The 20,387-nt window shown below is 44.7% G+C and overlaps 1 protein-coding gene across 1 annotated transcript in view; it reads right to left on the bottom strand.

Annotated features, from left to right (window-relative positions):
• Nucleotides 1-3,566: 3,566 nt before the first annotated feature.
• The window catches only part of SPRYD3 (SPRY domain containing 3), a 46,446-nt gene continuing 29,625 nt past the window's right edge, over nt 3,567-20,387 (bottom strand). Inside the window, exons 4-11 of the mRNA XM_068267235.1 lie at nt 16,786-16,910; nt 15,540-15,675; nt 15,270-15,455; nt 15,019-15,168; nt 11,786-11,843; nt 8,925-9,044; nt 8,680-8,846; nt 3,567-5,651 (exon numbers count right to left, since the gene is read on the bottom strand). Of these exons, the coding sequence (XP_068123336.1) occupies nt 5,517-5,651; nt 8,680-8,846; nt 8,925-9,044; nt 11,786-11,843; nt 15,019-15,168; nt 15,270-15,455; nt 15,540-15,675; nt 16,786-16,910 (1,077 nt within the window). The 3' untranslated portion in view covers nt 3,567-5,516. The remainder of the gene's footprint in view (nt 5,652-8,679; nt 8,847-8,924; nt 9,045-11,785; nt 11,844-15,018; nt 15,169-15,269; nt 15,456-15,539; nt 15,676-16,785; nt 16,911-20,387) is intronic.

Below are 20,387 nucleotides of genomic sequence, written 5' to 3'. Positions count from 1 at the left end.
GTTGCTGATATCTAGATAACAGCCAATCAGAATGTATCCAGCGACAGTTATCACTAGAGGGAATCAGGTGGGATGTACATTTTGACTTGCATGCTAATTGCAAGCAAATTGTAAGCAGTTCGAAACTGGGCCAGTCGTAATGTGTTATAACATTATTTTACTCTGTATGCTTGTTCATAATGGTGTAATGCTTATTTAATTGGAGGTAAAGAGGCGCGCAGTGGATATAACATGGTCTAAAAACAGTACAATTAAGAAAAGCCGAGGTGGCTTACCTCAGACAACAACTCACTTTAGGTAGCAATATTTAATAACAAGCACAGGCAACACGTTTTGTGAGATCTAGCCCACTTCCTCAGGCCAAGTAAAGTGCTGCTGCAGTTTGATAGCCGCATTCGGGGCGCCTCAGAGGCACTCCAAATCCAGGGTAACACTTCCTGTTACTGATTGGCCCAATTCCAAGCTGCATGCAAAGCAGAGCTATTTGCACCTGACCATCTGTAGTTATGACAAGCTATTAGCAGCGTTGTGCAGCTAGGATGCTGCATATTGGCTTATGCACTGTAGACTACACCTATTGGTACAAGATACAAGCAGGCAGCCACTCAGGAGGATAGTACAATCCCATGTCTATACCCACCTTCTTGGTAAGAAAATGATAAAAGTGCGTAAAAAGCAAAGTATGAAAGATAGGCAAGGTTTACAAAACGCATATACAAAAGTGTACAATTATGCAATACGATTTAAACTATATAGGACACTTTCTTATATTAAATATTCACCTTTTTTCCCTTTCTTGCTGCAACAAAAGTTTAAGGTTTAAAAAGAATACTCCTGCCAAGAGCTGCGAGTTGCAGACGATCAGGAAATGAATGTGTGAGGGCAAAACGCTGCAAGTTGGTCCCAGGCATTACTCCCATTGCACACAGAAATGACACTCTTTGGGCCCCATACACACATCAGACTATAGTCTTTGGAAAATGAAAGATCACAGACCAATCTTACTACCCTTCATGTAGTATGAGAGCCATACCTACACAGTCTATTCTATGGAGCTGCTCTTCCCATCAGATAGAAATCTTGGCAAGATGCTGCACACACAGATGCTGTACAGACACAAAAAAGATCAGTATCTGCAAAAGATCTGTTCCTGCCAAAAATCCATTCCTGCAAATTGCAATGATAGTCTATGAGATCTGCAGATCATCATACACACATGATTTAACTGACATTCATCTGCAGATCAGATCCACCAGGATGGATTTTCAGATCTGCAGATTGCTTGATCTGCAGATGAATGTCAGTTAAATCATGTGTGTATGATGATCTGCAGATCTCATAGACTATCATTGCATTTTGCAGGAACGGATCTTTGGCAGGAACAGATCTTTTGCAGATACTGATCTTTTGTGTCTGTACAGATCCGTGTGTGCAGCATCTTGCCAAGATTTTTTCCTGATGTGGAGTTCAGCTCCATAGAATAGACTGTGTAGGTATGGCTCTTATACTACAGGAAGGGTGGTAAGATTGGTCTGTGATCTTTCATTTTCCAAAGACTATGGTCTGATGTGTGTATGTGGCCTTATGGATCGTTGTGTCTGTAGAGTGCGCCTGCAAATTGCTGTATTGTCAGAGGACACCCCACCCCCTTCTCTGTCTGTGCTGGGATGTAAAGAGGAACTGTAGTGAAATTGGAATGGGCGTTTAACCATTCCAAAATCTTTCCTCATCCAGATTTTCACTCTGAAATTTATCACAGGTGGCGACATCTTCAGTAATGGCTGGTGCAGCTCTGCAGAATGTTTGTTTACTGAATGTTCTAAAGCCAGTGTAAAATAATCAATCTGGGAGGCATGCGTGCGTTCGTGTTTTCAGGTAGAAAAAAAAGTATTGTGGCTGTAATTCCTTATCGGTAAGGGTTGGTTAACACTGCAAGAGCTTTTTCTAAGCACTTGCAATTTTAAAACCACTTGCTAATGTGTTTTCTCACTTGAGCAATAGGATTTTATAAAAAACTCACCCATAGCATTGTATTAGCAAGAGCTTTTCAAATCACTAGCGCTGAAAAGAGATGTTGCAGTGTGAACCAAGCCTAAGGGTTACGCTGTAGTCTGACCAGGCCACGACTGGACTGAGACTGTCACTTGCATACCTGATGTTTAACTCTTTCAGGCAGAGAAATAAAAAAGGAACATAGCCTAGTTATTTGTGTGCTTGGCACTGTACATACACGTCTATCTCAACTAGGGATGATCAGAGATCTGCAAATTTATATGCAGCTTCAAACTGGACCAATCAATTTAAACCTGGGTTTAAATTGATTGGTCCATTTTCAAACTGCATACATTTTCATAATTTCGGTAGTATTTGCATCTCCATGATCATCCCTAATCTTAACATGTCACCTCTTGCATCCTCCAAGTCTCCTAATATCGCCTCCCTCCATTACTACTTGGCTGGAGTATTGCTTTAAACCGAAGAGTATGGAAGACTGAGAAGAAGGACAGACAGCAGAGGATACAGACAACAGGACTAGGACTACACATACATCATCCACTCTGCAGTGATTTGGGAGACTGTTAGGATTGCACCAATCATCACAACAGACAAGATATCTGGGCAGCCCACTCCAACACATACTGACAGCACACCATAGTACAAAAGACATAGCAGCAGAAATAGAGGTAGTTATGTCATATTATATAAATAAGATATTCCTTACATATCAGGCCGTGATAAATTACTTATTAGTGAAAACAAGACAGCCTGACAGCCTTGTCAAGTAAACAGAGATAGCTAAACACTGCTCCCCATAGCTGGCCAGACACACAGCTCTCCAGAAATATTCAGCTAAAAAACACACAACGATTATACAAGCATTAAAGCTGTATAGGCAATATGTAACGTTACGTGATACTTTCTTAATACAGGGAAAACAAACAGATCTCTGTAAAACATTCTGGACCCGATTTACTGAGGTTATCACGAATTGAACATAAATGACTTGGAAAACCCGGCCTGGGTTTATTAAAGTGACACTGTAGTGAAAAGATGTGAAGGCTGCCTTTTTAAATGCCAGTTTCCTAGCTGCCTGCTGATTCTGTGTCCAATACTTTCAGTTACACACAGACCCAGAAGGAGTAGCATCATCAAAGTCTGGCCTGTATTAGCAGCAGCTTGTTTTTGGTGTCAGATTCTACAGCAACACAGGCTGCCAGGCAATTGGTATGGTTTAAAAATAAATATATATGGCAGATCCATATACCTCACTACTGTGTCCCATTTTTTTGTTTGTTTTCTAGGACACCCTTTCTGGATATATTGCAAGCAGATACGTAGTAAAGGGCCAGGTTTTCATGATCACTTAGGCTTACCAGCTGGAAGACAGTAGCCTTGACACCCACAGCAATAATCTGTGACAGTCCACTAAGTATAGATGTGTTCCCTTTCATAGGCGGCCCACTCTCCAGCAGTCTACTGATTTGTCAGGTCCTCGGCTGATTGCCATTTGGTTTCCAAGCAGTGGGCCGCATCTTGTGCGTCCCTCAGAGCTCTACCCCCCCCCCCCCCCCCCCCCATACCAGACAACAGGCAGCTCAGTAGAGCTGATCTACGAAAGGCAATTCCAGCTAACAGGCAAAATAGCCACAGTCTCTCTAAGAAGTGGAAAGCCTCCGGATCCTTCAGAGGCTTCCAGTGTCCTTGCATCCCAAACACCGCTAGCGAGGACCCCCCCAGAAGATCCGGGCACCACTCCTCTTCATACACGACCACTCATGACCAGTAGTGCTGAGCTACTACTGCACAGGCGCAGTACAGCCACACCCATGCTTGCGGTTGTGATGAGAAATCTGACAAGCTCTTATATGATTTCTTTCGGAGGTCTGTGAGCAGCAACGGTAGGCCGAAGGATGGTGTTGGAAGCCTCTACAGCATGCATGTCAAACTCCAGCCCATGGGCCAAATCTGGCCCTCAGAGCATTCAAATTTGGCCCCCAAGTGGTTTCCCACTTTGCATTATGTTTGGTCCATTATAGACTGCCAGGGAAGCTATAATGCAAATGAAGCCCTAGAACACCAGGGAAGCCATTTGGGGAAGGTAGGGAAAAAGCCGGACCACTTGACACTGGGGAACTGTATAGGGGAGGGAGGAGGACCACTAGACACCAGGAAACTGTATAGGGGAGGAGAAGGACCACTAAACACAGAGGAAATGTATATGGGTTGGAGGGGAGTTAGACACCAGGGAACTTTATAAAAGTGGAAGGTGGCCAATAGACATTGAGGTTGGCCCCGACTTTGTCCCAGTGTTCAATTTCTGCCCATGTTGTATTTGAGTTTGACACCCTACTCTACAGGATCCAGAGGCTTCCTTCTTAGGCAATTATCCATCTGACTCGAGGATCACCTCGGTGCACTTTAAATCAGGCCCCTAAAATGAGTGGCCGATTTCTGTTGCCTAACTTGTTAGATATGTTAAAGTGCTGTCACAACAGGTGACATCTGATTGGCTGCTGCAGTCTATTTTGGTAAGTGTTATAAGCACTTATAATAAACAGCTAATTTTCAGAGGCCACGCAAGAATATATGTCTTAGTAAATGTACAGTATATGATATTACTCTGCAATCAATAAGCAATAGAAAATAGATTGCCTGAGATAAGATGCTCACATAAGGATTCTTGACATGTTCATATAGATGGATCACCATGATGTGAGCATGTAGCCAAAAATCAGCACCACATGCAGCCTATAGCCCACCCTACAGAATAGTAGTGGAAGGGGGATTCTTCTTAGATACTCTGTAATGATCAGCCAATCCTATAACAGGATGGCTCAACTGCACTAGCAAAAGCCACATATACTCTACCCTTACCCAAGTAACTTCTTGACAGACAAAGGGTCAAATCCACCCAAAATGGCTTCGTAATTTCTTCATGAATGCTGAGGGATCTCAGCATCTTTTACTGGACATCCAATAAGAAGCTTATAAACAAATTACCCAGCTTGCACACCGCCCCTATTAGGAAGGCAGCTCATTCCCTCTGGTTTTTCTCTCCAAAATATGAAATAAGTTACACTTTCAACCAGAAGGGCAGACAAGACTGTTCCAATTGCTCAATTCAACCAATATGGTTCAACTAAACCCAACTTTTCAAGAAGGTTAAATATCGCAAGCCAGCCATAGAAGGGATTCAAGCTGAATAAATTCTACATTCAACGTTTAGCTGTAGTGCTCCTAGTGTGCAACAGGAAGCCATTTTGTGTAAGTGAAAGAGCAGCTAGATTCCAGACATTCGCTCTTGTTTCCTGGACCATCATGTCACCTGTCAAGCCACAACTTACAGGCATGGAGAAATATGGAGGCACAATCACAGGCAAGGGCCACTGAGACACATTTCCAGACACGAAGAAGCACTATCACAAGCCCACGTGCAAATCGTGCATGGCCAGGGAGATGGAAGAAGGGAAAGATGACAGAAGAATGCAGTGTGCTCTCCCGATGCCGTCACTTGATCACCCACTCAGCGGGTGCAGGTCCACTTTCACTTTCTCCCCACTGCTCAGCATCCCTATGGTGGGGTAGAAGCCACCCAGAGGCAGAATGGATTCCTTTTTGCCAATGATCTTTCCATTTCTTGTGAAAAATACCTGCAGAGAGGAGACAACCAATACTGATAGATCTCTACACAGACATTCAACTTTGGTCTACATTACATGAAATCTACCTATTTTACAATGGAGTATCTGGTAGCCTCCCATGTGAAAGTAAAAGGAGTGTTCAATATTTAGTTTACCGAAATCAGTATCTGCTATTGGAAAAATTGAATCCCCCACCCACTCCCAAAACACTGGAGCAACAGTTTACAGGAGCTGTAGGAAGCAGAGTAGTAATGGTCATGTTTAGGATAACGCATGGAGGCACAAGCTGCGCTCAAATGACTCACGGGCTGTATGGAAAGGGCTCAAGGCTGCCACAAACTACAAGCCTCACCCCCAACAGGCACCACCCAGCACTGAATTAGCGGAGGATCTTAGTAAATTCTACTGCAGGTTTAAGGGCCAGGCAACACCTGGGGAGCACCTAGTAACACCCACTCCCCCTCCGGGTCCTATGAACGAAGCCACAGACCAACTCCCCCCCCTTGGTGGTGGAAGAGACCCAGGTCCTGCACCTCCTTGTCAACACTAAACTCCAGGAAAGCCTCTGGCCCAGACAGGCTGACCCCTGTGCTTGAAAACCTGCTCTCGGCAACTTGCTCCCGTCCTCTGCTCCATCTTTTCCAGGTCACTAAAAGAAGGCAAGGTCCCTGGATCTTCAAAAGGTCTACCATCATACCGGTCCCCAAGAGCAGGGCGTTTCCGAACCTAAAGGGACACTTAAGTAAAAAAAAAAAAAAGTTTTCCTCACCTAGGGCTTCCAATAGCCCCCTTCAGCTGTCCGGTACCCTCGCCGTCTCCCTCCGATCCTCCTGGCCCCGCCGGCACCCACTTCCTATTTCGGTGACAGGAGCTGACAGGCTGGGGACGCGAGTGATTCTTTGCGTTCCCAGACACATTAGCACCCTCTATGCTGCTATATGGTATATGATATATGCTATGGCAGCATAGATGGCGCTATTGTGGTCAGGAACGCAAAAAATCACTTGCGTCCCCAGCCTGTCAGCTCCTGTCACCGAAACAGGAAGTGGCTGCCAGCAGGGCCAGGAGGATCGGAGGGAGACGGCGAGGGCACCGGACAGCTGCAGTGGGTTTTGGAAGCCCCAGGTGAGTAAAACTCATTTTTTTTTGTTCGACTTAAGTGTCCCTTTAATAACTTCAGACCTGTGGTACTGATGGCCATCATCATGAAAACCCTGGAACAGGTGGTCCTATCCATCCTGAAACTCTCCACCTTGCGCCTCCTCGACCCCTACCAGTTCGCCTACAGGGCAAACAGGTCCACGGACGATGCCATAAACATCTGCCTGGTGCACATCTATGATCACCTTGACAAATCGGACGTGTATGCCAGAATGCTACTCCTGGACTTCAGCTCAGCCTTCAATACCATCTGCCCACGCATCCTCCAGGAAGATCTAACTGCACTTGGGTGTCCATCCTGGCCTACGCCTGTGGATCACAGACTTTCTTACTAATAGGACACAAGTCGTCAAGTTGGGCAAGATCCACTCAGAAGTTGTGATGACAAACACTGGTGCACCGCAAGACTGTGTCCTGTCGCCACTGCTGTTCTCCCTCTACACGAACAACTGCAGATCCAAGGCAGACTCCATTAAGGTTATCAAGTTCGCTGATGAGACCACCATTGTCGGCCTGGTCACCAAGGATAATGTCCAGAGTACTGTCAGCAGGTGGAGAGAATCTGCCAGTGGTGTAAGGAGAACAGTCTAGTGCTAAACACAACTAAAACTGTTGAGCTGATCATAGACTTCAGGAAGACTACTTCCACCCCACCTCCCATCTTTATCGACGGCATGGAGGTTGCGAGAGTACCATGTGCTCGTCTCTTGGGCACTACCATCTCCAATGACCTCAGCTGGAGACCCAACATCACTGCTATCCAGTGGAAAGCCCAGCAGAGACTACTTCCTACGCCAACTGAGGAAATTCGGCATGGCCCAGGAGGTTCTAACAAGCTTCTGCTCCGCCACTATTGAATCGATTCTCTGCACTTCTATCTTGGTCTGGCATAACGGCGCCAACCGACAGCGACAAGGGCAAACTACAGAGGGTCATCAGGACGGCGGAGAGGATTATTGGGAGACCCCGTCCCTCACTTGCCCACCTACACAACACAAGGTGCAATCTAGGGCACTGAGGATCGCAAACGACCCTTCCCACCCAGGCAAACCGCTATTTTAATCTGCTCCAATTGGGCCGGAGGCTTCAGGCCATCTCAACAAGGACCGTGAGGCACATGAACGCATTTCTTCCCCTCGGCTGTCAGCCTCCTAAACTCCCTCCAAATATTCCCATCAGCACTACAACCCCATCAAGGACACTGTGTCACGGTCTGAGCTGTGACACCGCCAAATCGATCTGTCCATCCCTCAAGTCTGACTAACCCTACGTAAGACAGGATCTGTGTGTGGACAGGAACCACAGGATGATCGGTCATGAACAAACATTGTAAATAGTTACTGTTGTTACTCTATGCTGTGAACCTTTTATGTATGTCTGTCTTTTTTTTTGAGTTACGTGTTGTGCCAAATCCAATTCCGGGCATAACTCAGTTATGCTTGGCGAAAATAAACGATTCTGATTCTGATTGAGAAGCATGTGATCAGTTTGGCCAGGTGATGGAAGCTCTGATTTGCTAGTCATGCTCATGTGCTAAAGCAGGATGTATTATCATCAGCTGATCAAACAAATCACATGCTTCTTCATGACTTCTCCTAGACATGACAATCACTAAGTCAGAGCCCTCTGGACTACTACTTTCAGGGGTCAAATAGAGCAGGGCTTCCCAACCCCGTCCTCAAGGCCCACCAACAGTGCATGTTTTGTGGAAATCCACAAAGGTAGTTAATCAGCTCTGCTGAGACACTAATTAACTCACCTGTGAAGGTTTGTGGTTTTCTGCAAAATATGCACTGTTAACAGGACTTGAGGACATGGTAGGGAAGCCCTGAAATAGACAGATTGGATTCCCCTCACATTACAGGCCATAACTTACCACAACTTTCCTGCCTTCATGCTCTCTTTCAATCTCCTCCTCCTCTTCTTCCTCCTCCTCCTCCCCATCCTCATCCTGTTGCTGCTCGCGCCGGAGATACATGACATTCCGCACTCCACGGGTCTGTAGCTTCAATTCCTTCATGTCACTACTGTCGTCGCTTTCTCCTGCAACCAGGGAGTTGTATTACAGATATGTACAAACTGTCAGGGCAACTCACTATTGCCTCCACGTGCTGCTTATACCTTCACTGTCCAATATATAGTCCCTCGGAAACATGATTCCACAGCCCATGATATCACCTTTGTAACAACGAGGCCCAAATGGATCTCCAACACCACTTCCATGGAATATTTTTCCATCATCTGTAATGAAGGCACACTGTCTAAGAGCAAGATACAGATTGATGAACAGGTGCATGTCCTGAGGTGCCCTACTTTATTCTGCATATACTCAAATCAATGACAATTTTTATTGTATTTATAAAGCGCCAACATATTACGCAGCGCTGGACAATAAATATACGATACAAGGATGACAGAAATAACGTTATACAAAATAGAACAAAAAGTTATACAAGGAAAACGGCACAAAATACATGATCATGCGATATGGGCCGGTTAGGTAGGCCCAGTAATACAAGTGCAGGCTGTCATAGGAAAGGAGCACACAATCCTGTAGAATACACTAGGGAAGGGAGGACCCTGCCAGAGGCTTACAATATAAGGGGGTGGGATGGAAACACTAGGTGGGGCTGTTGAATAAATATTCAGTAAAGTTACTGTGTTGTAGGGGGTGGGTAGGCCATCTTAAAGAGGTGGGTTTTGAGTGCTTGCTTGAATGTGTTGAAGGAGGGAGCAAGTCTGATGGGTGGTGGAAGGGTGTTCCAGAGGGTGGGGGCGGCTCTTGAGAAACCCTGCAGGCGCGCGCATGGGAATGGGAAATGCGTGGGGCAGTGAGGCGAAGGTCATTGGAGGATCAGAGGAGACGACCTGGCATATACTTGAGAACAAGCTCTGAGATGTAAGTAGGGCAGGTTTTGTGCACAGATTTATTTGCCAGACATAGACTCTTGAAACTTATCCTGAAACGGATAGGGAGCCAGTGCAGGGATTTACAGAGGGGAGATGTGGATGTGGAGCGGTGCGGTGCAAATAATGGATGAGTCTTGCAGTTGCGTTCATAACTGATTGAAGGGGGGCAATGAGTTTCAAGGGGAGGCCAGAAAGGAGGGAGTTACAGTAATCAAGGCGCGAGATGATGAGGGCATGGATGAGCAGCTTGGTAGTGTTGGGGTCAGGAAGGGATGGATCTTGGAGATATTACAGAGGTGGAAATTGCAGGCTCTGGCGACGTTTTGGATGTAGGGGATGAAGGAGAGGTCAGAGTCAAAGGTGACACCCAGACAGCGGGCTGAGAGGTAGGCGAACGGTTGAGATATCGATTGTGAGGTGGAAATCTGAGCAGCCCCTTTTCAGTCTTCCAATAGTGGCCTCTAGCAGATCCTGTTATAACTCCAGCAAGCTGCAGACCAAATCGGACAGGTATTTTTAAATGCATTGAAAAATACAGTTATCCTTTAACATTTTGGCCACCAACCAAGTGGATCCTGCCATGTGCAGCCAATTGCTCATAAAGGAATCTGGGAGTTACTGGGGCAACACTGGGTAGAGTAGGGCACGGTCTAATAGTCATAGCTGTTGCAGATTGAAATGGGAAGATGAACATTTACATTAAATTACAGAAAGAGGTGTAGAACTCTTATTCTTTCTAGAAGTTTCTTTTTTTTTTTTTTTTTATAAAGTGCACATTGAGAACCTTTTGCCACACGTCAGAAATCTTGCGGCATTGTTTATTTTTTTTTTTTACGATTCTTTTTTTCAAGAGGCCATAATAACACTGTATAACTGATTTGAAGACAGGCAGCCTATGAAGATTATGCATTTTTAAAAGCAGTGAGTGACCAGCTTTAGAGGCTTGCTCTCCTAGCATACGGATGGGTCCATGCTAACATCAAGCATTGTTTGGAGGAGAACTGCCTGATTGGTCAACGTTATACATTTGGGTCAAAAAATGGGGGGGGGGGAAAGTGTGCAGTTTGTGGAAAGCTCTCCCTCTGTCCAGAGATTCACTTATAGAGAGAATTCAAGAGATTTATGTCTTCAAGAGTTGTCGTCGTTTGCTCAGGAAAAAAAGATAAATTCTCTGCTGTTTGGGACCCTCGTGGTCCGCTGTTCATTGAAAATATACGAATGGTTAGACCCCACACGAGTGGGTTTCCCCTGCAACAAAGGGTGTATCCCGTATGGGCTCATGTAGGGCTTGATTGACCGGAATGTTCTAGGGGGGGGGGGGGATCTCGGGGAGGTGAGAGGGGTGAGTGGTTAGCAGTAATGATACTTTATTTTTTGCCATTACTGGAACATTGGTTAAAGTTAGATCTATTGTGCGGTTGTTCCTGGAATTTCGTGCACCTGGAATTGTGTGGTTAGGAAAATTCTTTTGTTTTGTTTTTATCTTAGGATTTAATTTTACTTTCCGTTACAGTTTGTACATATTACGCTACGCAAATTTTCACTGCCTTGGGTCACACTCTAGCCTGTATAATTCTATGGCTTATTTTTCATGTACACTGCAAGACTTTCTGTTGTTAAAAAACTATTGCCAAAAAAAAGTGCACTTCTGGATGGAACTTTGTCTTTATCAGAGTCTAGTTGCCTGCTCTAGCTGTGATTTTTTAAGGGGAGGGTTGTACAATTGCATATATGTCTGTATGGTAGTTATACTCCATATGCTCTGTGCCCACTATTTTTGTATATATATAATTCATACGGAGATTAGCTCACCTGTGGGGATGGACAATGAGATGCAAAGAATTCCGAGATGACACATTTTCATTTTAATCTTATGCAGCTTGACTAGGAATTAATGCCGCTGCATTTGATTCATCCATTTTTAGGCTGAATAAATGTGAGTAAATTTACCATCATTACTTGCATCTTATTTAACAACCTAATCACTAGTGTTTACTCTTCTTCCAGGATCGAGAGAAAGCTCACTTCTGAATTATGTACAGACAGCAGGTCTGCTTTCCAAGTATCTCTACCTGCATGATAAGCCACAGATCCGCGACTCCAGCCAGGGTGTCTGTTCTTTGGGTAATCCTGGAAGGAAAAAACATTTTAAAATTAGAGAGTTATTGAAGTGAAAATTCACTTCAGGGTTGATACTTTTAGTAGAGGGGAAAGCTCAGTATACCTTAACCAGTTCACCCCAAGGGTTTTTACTCTAAGTATCAACCCCCTGAAGTGAATTTTCACTTCAATCACCCCCTTCCCTTAATAACTTTATTACTACTTATCACAAGAAAGATTATCTATACCTCGTTTTTTTGCCACCATTAGGCTTTCTGTGGGTAGTACGTTTTGCTAAGAATTTTTTTATTCTAAATGCGTTTTAATGGGGAAAAAAACTAAAAAAATGAAAAAAAAAATGTATTTCTCAGTTTTCAGCCATTATAGTTGTAAAATTAAAACATTCTCGTGTGGTTAAAACAAACATTTTATTTGCCCAGTTGTCCCAATTATTAAACGGTTTAAATTATGTCCCTATCACAATGTATGGCGACAATATATTATTTTGAAATATAGGTGTTATTTTTCTGTTTGTTTTTTTTTGTTCTGGCCATAATTACAAGCCCTATATAATAAATTAAAATTAATTTCCCCCCATAAAATATAGATTAAAAAAAGCTGAGTCCCTAAGGCAACTATTATTTATTTATTTTAAGTTGAATTTTTATTTACAATTTTTTTTTTGGGGGGGGGGGGGGGGGGGGTTGGAAGTTATTAATAGTGTGTATGTACTTGTGTATGTATGTGTAATATACTTTTTGGCCACAAGATGGCTCTAGTGAACACTCTCCCGTATAGGAAGTGGTCACTTTTTTTTTTACACTTCAAATGTAACAGCTTCCTGTTTTTGTGAATGGACGTAGCCGCTGTTTGCGGTCGAGTCCATTCACTCCAGGCAGCACGGGATCCCGACGGTAATGGCGGCGGGAACGCGCGACGTATTAAAACGTCATGTTGCCATAAACAGGCAAAAGCATGACGTTTTAATACGATGCATTGCTGTTAAATGGGTTAAAAGCGAATTCAAAGATGAAAAACTAACTATAAACTAGTAACTTGTCTATATACAGTATATATCGTATCTAAAAGTTTAGATAGTTTACACAACAAATCTAGCTCAAACTGCTTTAACAGTTTATGATTATTTTTTCCTGTGAACAGCCATGTTATACTTGTGATCATTACACACAGGCAAGCTGATCTGCAGCTCCACCCCTCAGCCTGTGAAAACATCACTCCCCTCCTCCCTCTTCCTCTGAAATCTCTGGCTAGTAATCTCCTCCTCCCTCCTGCCTAGACTGAGCTCCCATAAGCCCTTGCTACTAAAGCTCAGAGTAACATGGCACTCTGGAAAAGCTGTGGGCAAGGCTTGTTTAGTTTATAGGGAATTCGGGTATTAAAACCATTATATATTTTTTTTTTTTTTTTAAATTTGGCTCGAGGAATGCCCTATAAACTATATGTAAGGAACACTATTATGCAATGAGTAAAAGTTTATCTAGGATCCACTTTAAAGCCTTCCTTGTTCTCAGCCTGGTCCATCGTTTTGGCGCTGTCCTCTGAGTACTACTGGGTTTTTGGAACCATTTGTGTCCGAGTAGTTTTGACAACAAGCATATCCCCACTGGGCATGCTCTTGTCCTGTCATGCATGCCCAGCAGGATGCGCTAGTCCTCAGAACTACATGGGGACACAAGTAGATTCAAAAAGATTTGACTCAACATGTCAAACAGCTACACCAGAGGACAGCACTGGAGCAACAGGCTGGACAGAGGAGCGAGAAACCTCTGTGCTTGCCAGAGCCTTCCTTCTCTGAAGGAAAATACTGTATCAAACTTTGAGTGAATTTTCTCACTTCAGGTTTGCTTTAGGCCTCGTTCACACTAAACATGTTGTAGTGCTCATTTCAGCAACGTGTATGGGGTGCAATCAGCAAGAATATCAGAAGAGCATACAGTGCACAGCATTGCAATGCACTATCGCACTGCATGCATTAGACATATCGCAGCGCTGACCCATTCACTGCAATGGACGGCGGCCCAGATGGCATGCAATTGCACACGTTGGGTTCCTACTGAACAATGCCTTAAAGAGAACCTGAGGCGGTGCTGGGAGTTCCAGATGGGACACAGAGGCATGTTTTCTGCCTCATAACATGCCTCGGTACTTATCCGTTAGCCGGGCGCATCCGGCAGGTGACGCTGTTGTAGCTAATTTCATTCATACTTAGTTCACGTAGTACTGTGTGAATGGAACCGCCGCAGGTGGCGCTAATTACATTTATATGAAACGTAATAATACAGTGTTAATGGCAACTAATACATTGTATTTGAAGTGGCTGGAACTGTCACTTAATGGAATTAAAATGAAGGTGGCGGCAATGTAAGGGGACCCTGCTTGTTTGCGACAAACGACTGTGGGGGGACACGCGTGTCCCCCCCAGCCCCAGCTGGCAGTGTTCTATAGTTGAGAGAGGGCAGAAAAGTGACGAAGGCGGCGGCTTCATCTGTTACATTGCCGCTGCCTTCATTTTAATTCATTAAGTGACAGTTCCGGCCACTTCAAATACAATGTATTAGTTGCCATTAACACTGTATTGTTACGTTCCGTATAAATGTACGGTAATTAGCACCACCTGCGGCGGTTCCATTCACACAGTACTACGTGAACTAAGTATGAATGAAATTAGCTACAACAGCACCACCTGCCGGATGCGCCCGGCTAACGGATAAGTACCCATGCCTCTGTGTCCCCACACCGCTGCACTTTAGCCTCCCCCATAATTAGCGACTATATGTCACCATATCGGAGGGTAAAGGGAGGAGAGGGATTCTTTGCTCAAAACGCTCACTACGGGCGTTCCTGCAGGCTTTCCCCAGCTACCATTTGGCACCTCTCTCTCCCTGGCCACGCCCCCTGCCACTCTTCCGCCTCGCTGTATGCTGGATGAGAGAATGAATCTCTTTCCAGCCTCGTGACCCAGAGGTCACGAAAGGACACAGGAGCAGCAAAGAGTGGTGGTTTTGGCGGCTACCTGATCCGCTCAGCCTCCCGCAGTGGCATCACATGCAAGCACACTGCCCTCAAACCGCAAAACACTCTTATTGGAGTGGTTTATTTAGGCAAACAGCAGCTAAACACAACTGATTCACTTCTGAATTTAGTCACATAAAGCTCATCATACGGCACAAATAAGCATCCATACCTTTCTTGCCAGGCCTAATGCTATATAGCATTTCTCTCCTGGGTCCACAATCTCCACCTCAAAGTAATGACTGCGAGTGCTGAGAGAGCGACGAGCTTGGGCCAGGCCCACATCAATTATACTTTTACCCTTCCCAACATACTCCAGGAGCTGCACAGAGAACAACAAGCCAGGTCACAAATCAGGAGCAGATAATATAGATGTCGCAGTGCAGGGTTGGGTGAATGACATAAGCAAAGCAATGATCTTACTGTGCCGGATACTCTGACGTCATGAAGCCTGCCCCATTCATCTTCATAGCTGTCCACCATCATGATGCTGTCATCATCCTCACCGAGTTCAGCATTTAAATGAAGCCGGACTTCCTCTCCTAGAGAGTGCATGCCCACTGCAGGGAAAAGACCATCAGGAGACAATGGCATCACCGTGCTGCCAACCTACAAGACAAACCGAGAACACACACTAAACAGAACAGCAGCTTAAATATAAAGCCAGAAGGTCACCATTGAGACTTGTCCTACCCGTTTCCCATTTTTGGTGAAGAAGATCTGAGCGGTCTGTACGTGGAAAGAGCTGGGTTCTATACCGCAGCCAATCCGATCCCCTGAACTGCACTTTGTGCCAAACTGCCTTCCTTTCGTTCGCCCGTTGTACAACCTAGAAGAAGAAAACAGAATTAATGCTCATCGCTGCAGATCTTTCTTCCTTATACATGGCAAGCTCATGTAAAGGCAGCCATACAACACAATTGTCTAAATATTGTGTAAATTAAACAATATTTTATCACTTTTACTGGTGCTCATTTTACCAAGTGTAAAAATAGAGGTTACAGTGGGGAATAGTAGAATGTCAGTATCGTAAACTATATTTTACAGCATATCCTGGTACCCATTTCATGAAATGATGACCTCAATATCGTTTATATCTGGGAGCTTTTTTAACCAGAACCTTCATTATATGCAGACATTTCACAGACAGCTTCACAAATAAGACCCGTGACAGAACTAGAAGTGCTACAGACACAACATACCCAGAATCCTCTGATCCTTGCATCTCCAGTAGATAAAGAGACAAGCTAGGAGACACACACACACACACACACACACACACACACACACACACACACACACACAAAACAAGGCATTCTGCTGCCAGGTACACACACACACACACACACACACACACCAAGGCATTCTGCTGCCAGGTACACACACACACACACACACACACACACACACACACACACACACCAAGGCATTCTGCTGCCAGGTACACACACACACACACACACACACACACACACACCAAGGCATTCTGCTGCCAGGTACACACACACACCTTTTATTTTCTTTTACACAAAGCCCTCTCATTCTGTGATTGATTGTAGGTGCCAAAAACAAACAACAATTACACTTTGCACTAATTGTTTAAGCCCAATGTAAAAAATAAACCAGCAGGTTCCCACCCCATTGTTCTCAAGAAATCAGACAGGAAGCCTGGCCTTATGCCACAGTCGAAAGCTTCCCAAGGCTATTATACTGTCAGCAAGTCCTGCAGCCGACTCACTTTCTCTAATGCTAAGATTCAGGGGACTAGATTGGGCAAACCGTCCCGGATAGGAGCGCTACTTAGATCTGTTGGATCTTACATAACAGATTTCCAAATGCTTTAATATTGAGTTCACTACTGCAAAAGGCCTGACGTGGAATGATGAACAGTATTTTAGCATAGAGGTGGTCTACCTAACAGCGTCTAAAACTGACTTACTTGCCGTCATCCGCGTGGTACGCCACTGAATCTGGCAGCCATCCTGGCTGATGGTCCAGGCTGTAATACTGGGGCACTAAGCCAACTGCAATTGTCCCACGAACGCCACGGTCCACAATAGACACCTAGAGAAACAACAGGCAAGAACACCAAGGAGAGGAGGGTTGAAGATTAAAACAAAGTCATAATCTATGTCTATACACAATAATCAGTGTGGCACGAATGAGAACAGTTTATCATCAGGTGAAAGTCATCACTGTGATGTATTGCGGTAGTAATTGGATAATGTTATGGTCCAGTCATACTTCTGACATTAAACACAATAGAAGCTTCAAACACAATGCACCAGCAGCTCTCAAGTGAAAAATTTTGAGTCGCATATCGCATTTGGCTACCTAGTGCAGCCATACGAGCAGGTGACAGAGAGCAGTTATAGTTACCTGTTCCAGACAGCTTCTCTTCCTCCACCGGTGTCTCTTAACTTCTGACAGGTCTTCCAGGTCCCTATTACATCCAATCACATGATATGATTGGGATCCAGGGGGCCGTTTCAGCATTACTTTGCCACCTGGGGGTGGAAGAGGGGTGATGGCAGAGACTCTTCCATCACCCATCTTCCACCACCAGGTGGTGCTGTAACACTAACACAGCCTCCTGGATCCCAGTCACATGTCATCTGAAACAAATAGACATGTCAGGATTACATCACCGCCGGGGTGGATAAAGAAGAAGCCGATCCAGCCGTCAGGACAGGTAACTATGAAAGCTCCCTGCCGCCCACTCTGCATACTCTGCCAGGCTGGAGAAGGCACACTTCCCCAGCGGCAGGAAAAATTCAGCCCTGCAGCCAAATAAAGTTTGACTTTATTTGGCCACTAAAAGGCTGATATGATTTGAAAAAAAATAGAGGTGGGCTTGGGTTAAGCAGCAAGGACCATAAGACACACCATCACCAGAACCGATGTCCTCTGCTGCCACCTGCCACAATACTTCTGAAAAGCTAAGGTAAGTGCCATTAGGTTGCATTATTATTATTATTGCATTATTAAGTAAATCGAATGGTGTTCGTTCACCAGTGGTTGAACCATGTGGTTCAGCTGTCCGTGTGAACAGACCCTAAATCAGCCTTTTCTGTTCAACGTGATAGATGGGTGATCAACCTGAAAAATGTACGCTGGTGCTAGAATAGTTGGGCAATAACAAATCACATTCAGGTATTATGAAATAACACTACTGCAGGATACACAGTGCTGAGCCCTTTATCAGAGACCAGGCATGGACTCAAATTCGGATTTGGGTGAGTCCAGATAGTGCTATCCGGATCTCACCCAGTAATGCTGTGCGGGCTGGGGGGGGGGTGTCAAGCTTACCCGTGTGACATCTTCTTCGTCCCTTGGCGCCTCCCGCGATGCATTCCACGGGCGTCACGTGATTAAACACTTCCTACTTCAACCCGGAAGGAGGAAGTGTTTGTAGTCACGTGAGTGCTGAGTGGAACGCATCGTCGGAGGTGCCGAGGGACGGACGAAGAAGACGTCACACAGGTAAGCTTGACACCCCCCCCCCCCCCCCCCCCCCCCCGCATTAGTGGGTGAGATCCGGAAAGCGCTATCCGGACTCCCCCGAATACGAGCCCATGCTTGTCAGTGACAGCAGGCCTGGCATTTCTAAAAAGCAGGAGCAGAAGCAGAATAAATAGCATTGCTATGTAGAAGGAAGAGTAAATCATTTATGTCAGATACAGCTGCTCTACAATAGAGCATAGGATATCATTTATACTAAGGAAACAAAGATTCCAGTATAAAATGTACCCAGCATGGTGAAAGCACTACTATAGAATAACTGCATACAGGTGTGGCAAGTCCTCAGACCCAGAGTTCAACATCTGTAAAAGTGAACTTGAGGTGTGAGTTATATGGATGTTGCCATATTTATTTCCTTTTAAGCAATGCCAGTTGCCTGGCTGTCCTGCTGATCCTCTGCCTCTAATACTTTCACACAGCTGAATGCTTGTTTCTGGTGTGCTTCAGATACTACTGCAGCCAAATAGATCAGCAGGGCTGTCAGGCAACTGGTATTGTTTAAAGAGACTCTGTAAAAAAAATTGCATCCTGTTTTTTATCATCCTACAAGTTCAAACAGCTATTCTAATGTGTTCTGGCTTACTGCAGCACTTTCTACTATCACTGTCTCTGTAATAAATCAATGTATCTTTCCCCTGTCAGACTTGTCTGGAAGGCTGCCAAGTTCTTCAGTGTTGTGGTTCTGCTATGAACTCCCCTTCCAGGCCCCTCTATGCACACTGCCTGTGTATTATTTAGATTAGGGCAGCTTCTCTCTTCTCGCTTATCTTTTACAAGCTGGATAAATCGTCCTCTGAGCTGGCTGGGCTTTCACATACTGAGGAATTACAGACAAGGGCAAAGCTGTTTGCAGGAAGAAGCAAGCAGCCTGAAACTTCAGTGCATGAGATCTGCAGGGGGAAAGAAACACACAAATGATCTCTTGAGATTCAAAAGGAAGGGTGTATACAGCCTGCTTGTGTATGGATGTATTTTCTATGTGTGGACATACTGTACATCAACCTACTTCCTGTTTTGGTGGCCATTTTGTTTGTTTATAAACAAACTTTTTAAAACTGTTTTTAACCACTTTTAATGCGGCAGGAAGCGGCGAAATTGTGACAGAGGGTAATAGGAGATGTCCCCTAACGCACTGGTATGTTTACTTTTGTGCGATTTTAACAATACAGATTCTCTTTAAAAGGAAATAAATAAGGCAGCCTCCATATCCCTCACCTCGGGTTCACTTTAAAGTGAACCAGAGACAAAGCACCCTCATGCATTTCACCATATATCAGTGGAAACATTAGAGAAAACACCTACCCTGCTCTGTTTCATCCTTCACTGCTCAGCCTGCTTGTTATCAGCCCTGATAAAATCCCCAAATGATCATTCAGTCTGGCTTTGCTCAGGAATCATTATAGCTGAGGCTGTGTTCTCTGATGTCTTTTCAAGCCCAAGCCTGCCCCTTCTGGCTCCCCTTTCCTGTTCTGTATACTGCAGCATCACAGAGAGCTGTGTGTGTAGCGTGTGTGTAGCGTGTGTGTAGCGTGTGTGTGTAGCGTGTGTGTGTAGCGTGTGTATGTGTGTATTTTTTTTTATTTTTTTTTTTAAATCTATATTTGTTAGTCATAAGCGGTTTTTAGAAATGATGATTTCATTTTGCACAAACCCCACTAACTCATATGCTTTTCTGATGGTCAATTGATCATATGTTCAATTTGGGAAGCTGTACTGCTAATGGGCACCTTAAAGGGAAGGTTCAAGCAAAATAAAAAAATGAGTTTCACTTACCTGGGGCTTCTACCAGCCCCATGCAGCCATCCTGTGCCCTCGTAGTCACTCACTACTGCTCCAGCCCCCCGCTGGCAGCTTGCCGTCCTCGGAGGTCGGCGGGCCACATTGCGTACGTTTTTACGCATTCCCACTAGTGCAAGAACATTAACACATACATTTTTACGCGTTACTGGTTCAATGCGTAAATTTTTACGCATTGAACCAGTAATGCGTAAAAATTTATGTGTTGATGTTCCTGCACTA

Source organism: Hyperolius riggenbachi, chromosome 2 (assembly GCF_040937935.1).
Source record: "Hyperolius riggenbachi isolate aHypRig1 chromosome 2, aHypRig1.pri, whole genome shotgun sequence".
Taxonomy (NCBI): Eukaryota; Metazoa; Chordata; class Amphibia; order Anura; family Hyperoliidae; genus Hyperolius; species Hyperolius riggenbachi.
Note: the sequence above shows the minus strand (reverse complement) of the source record. Positions and strands in the feature narration are given on the sequence as shown.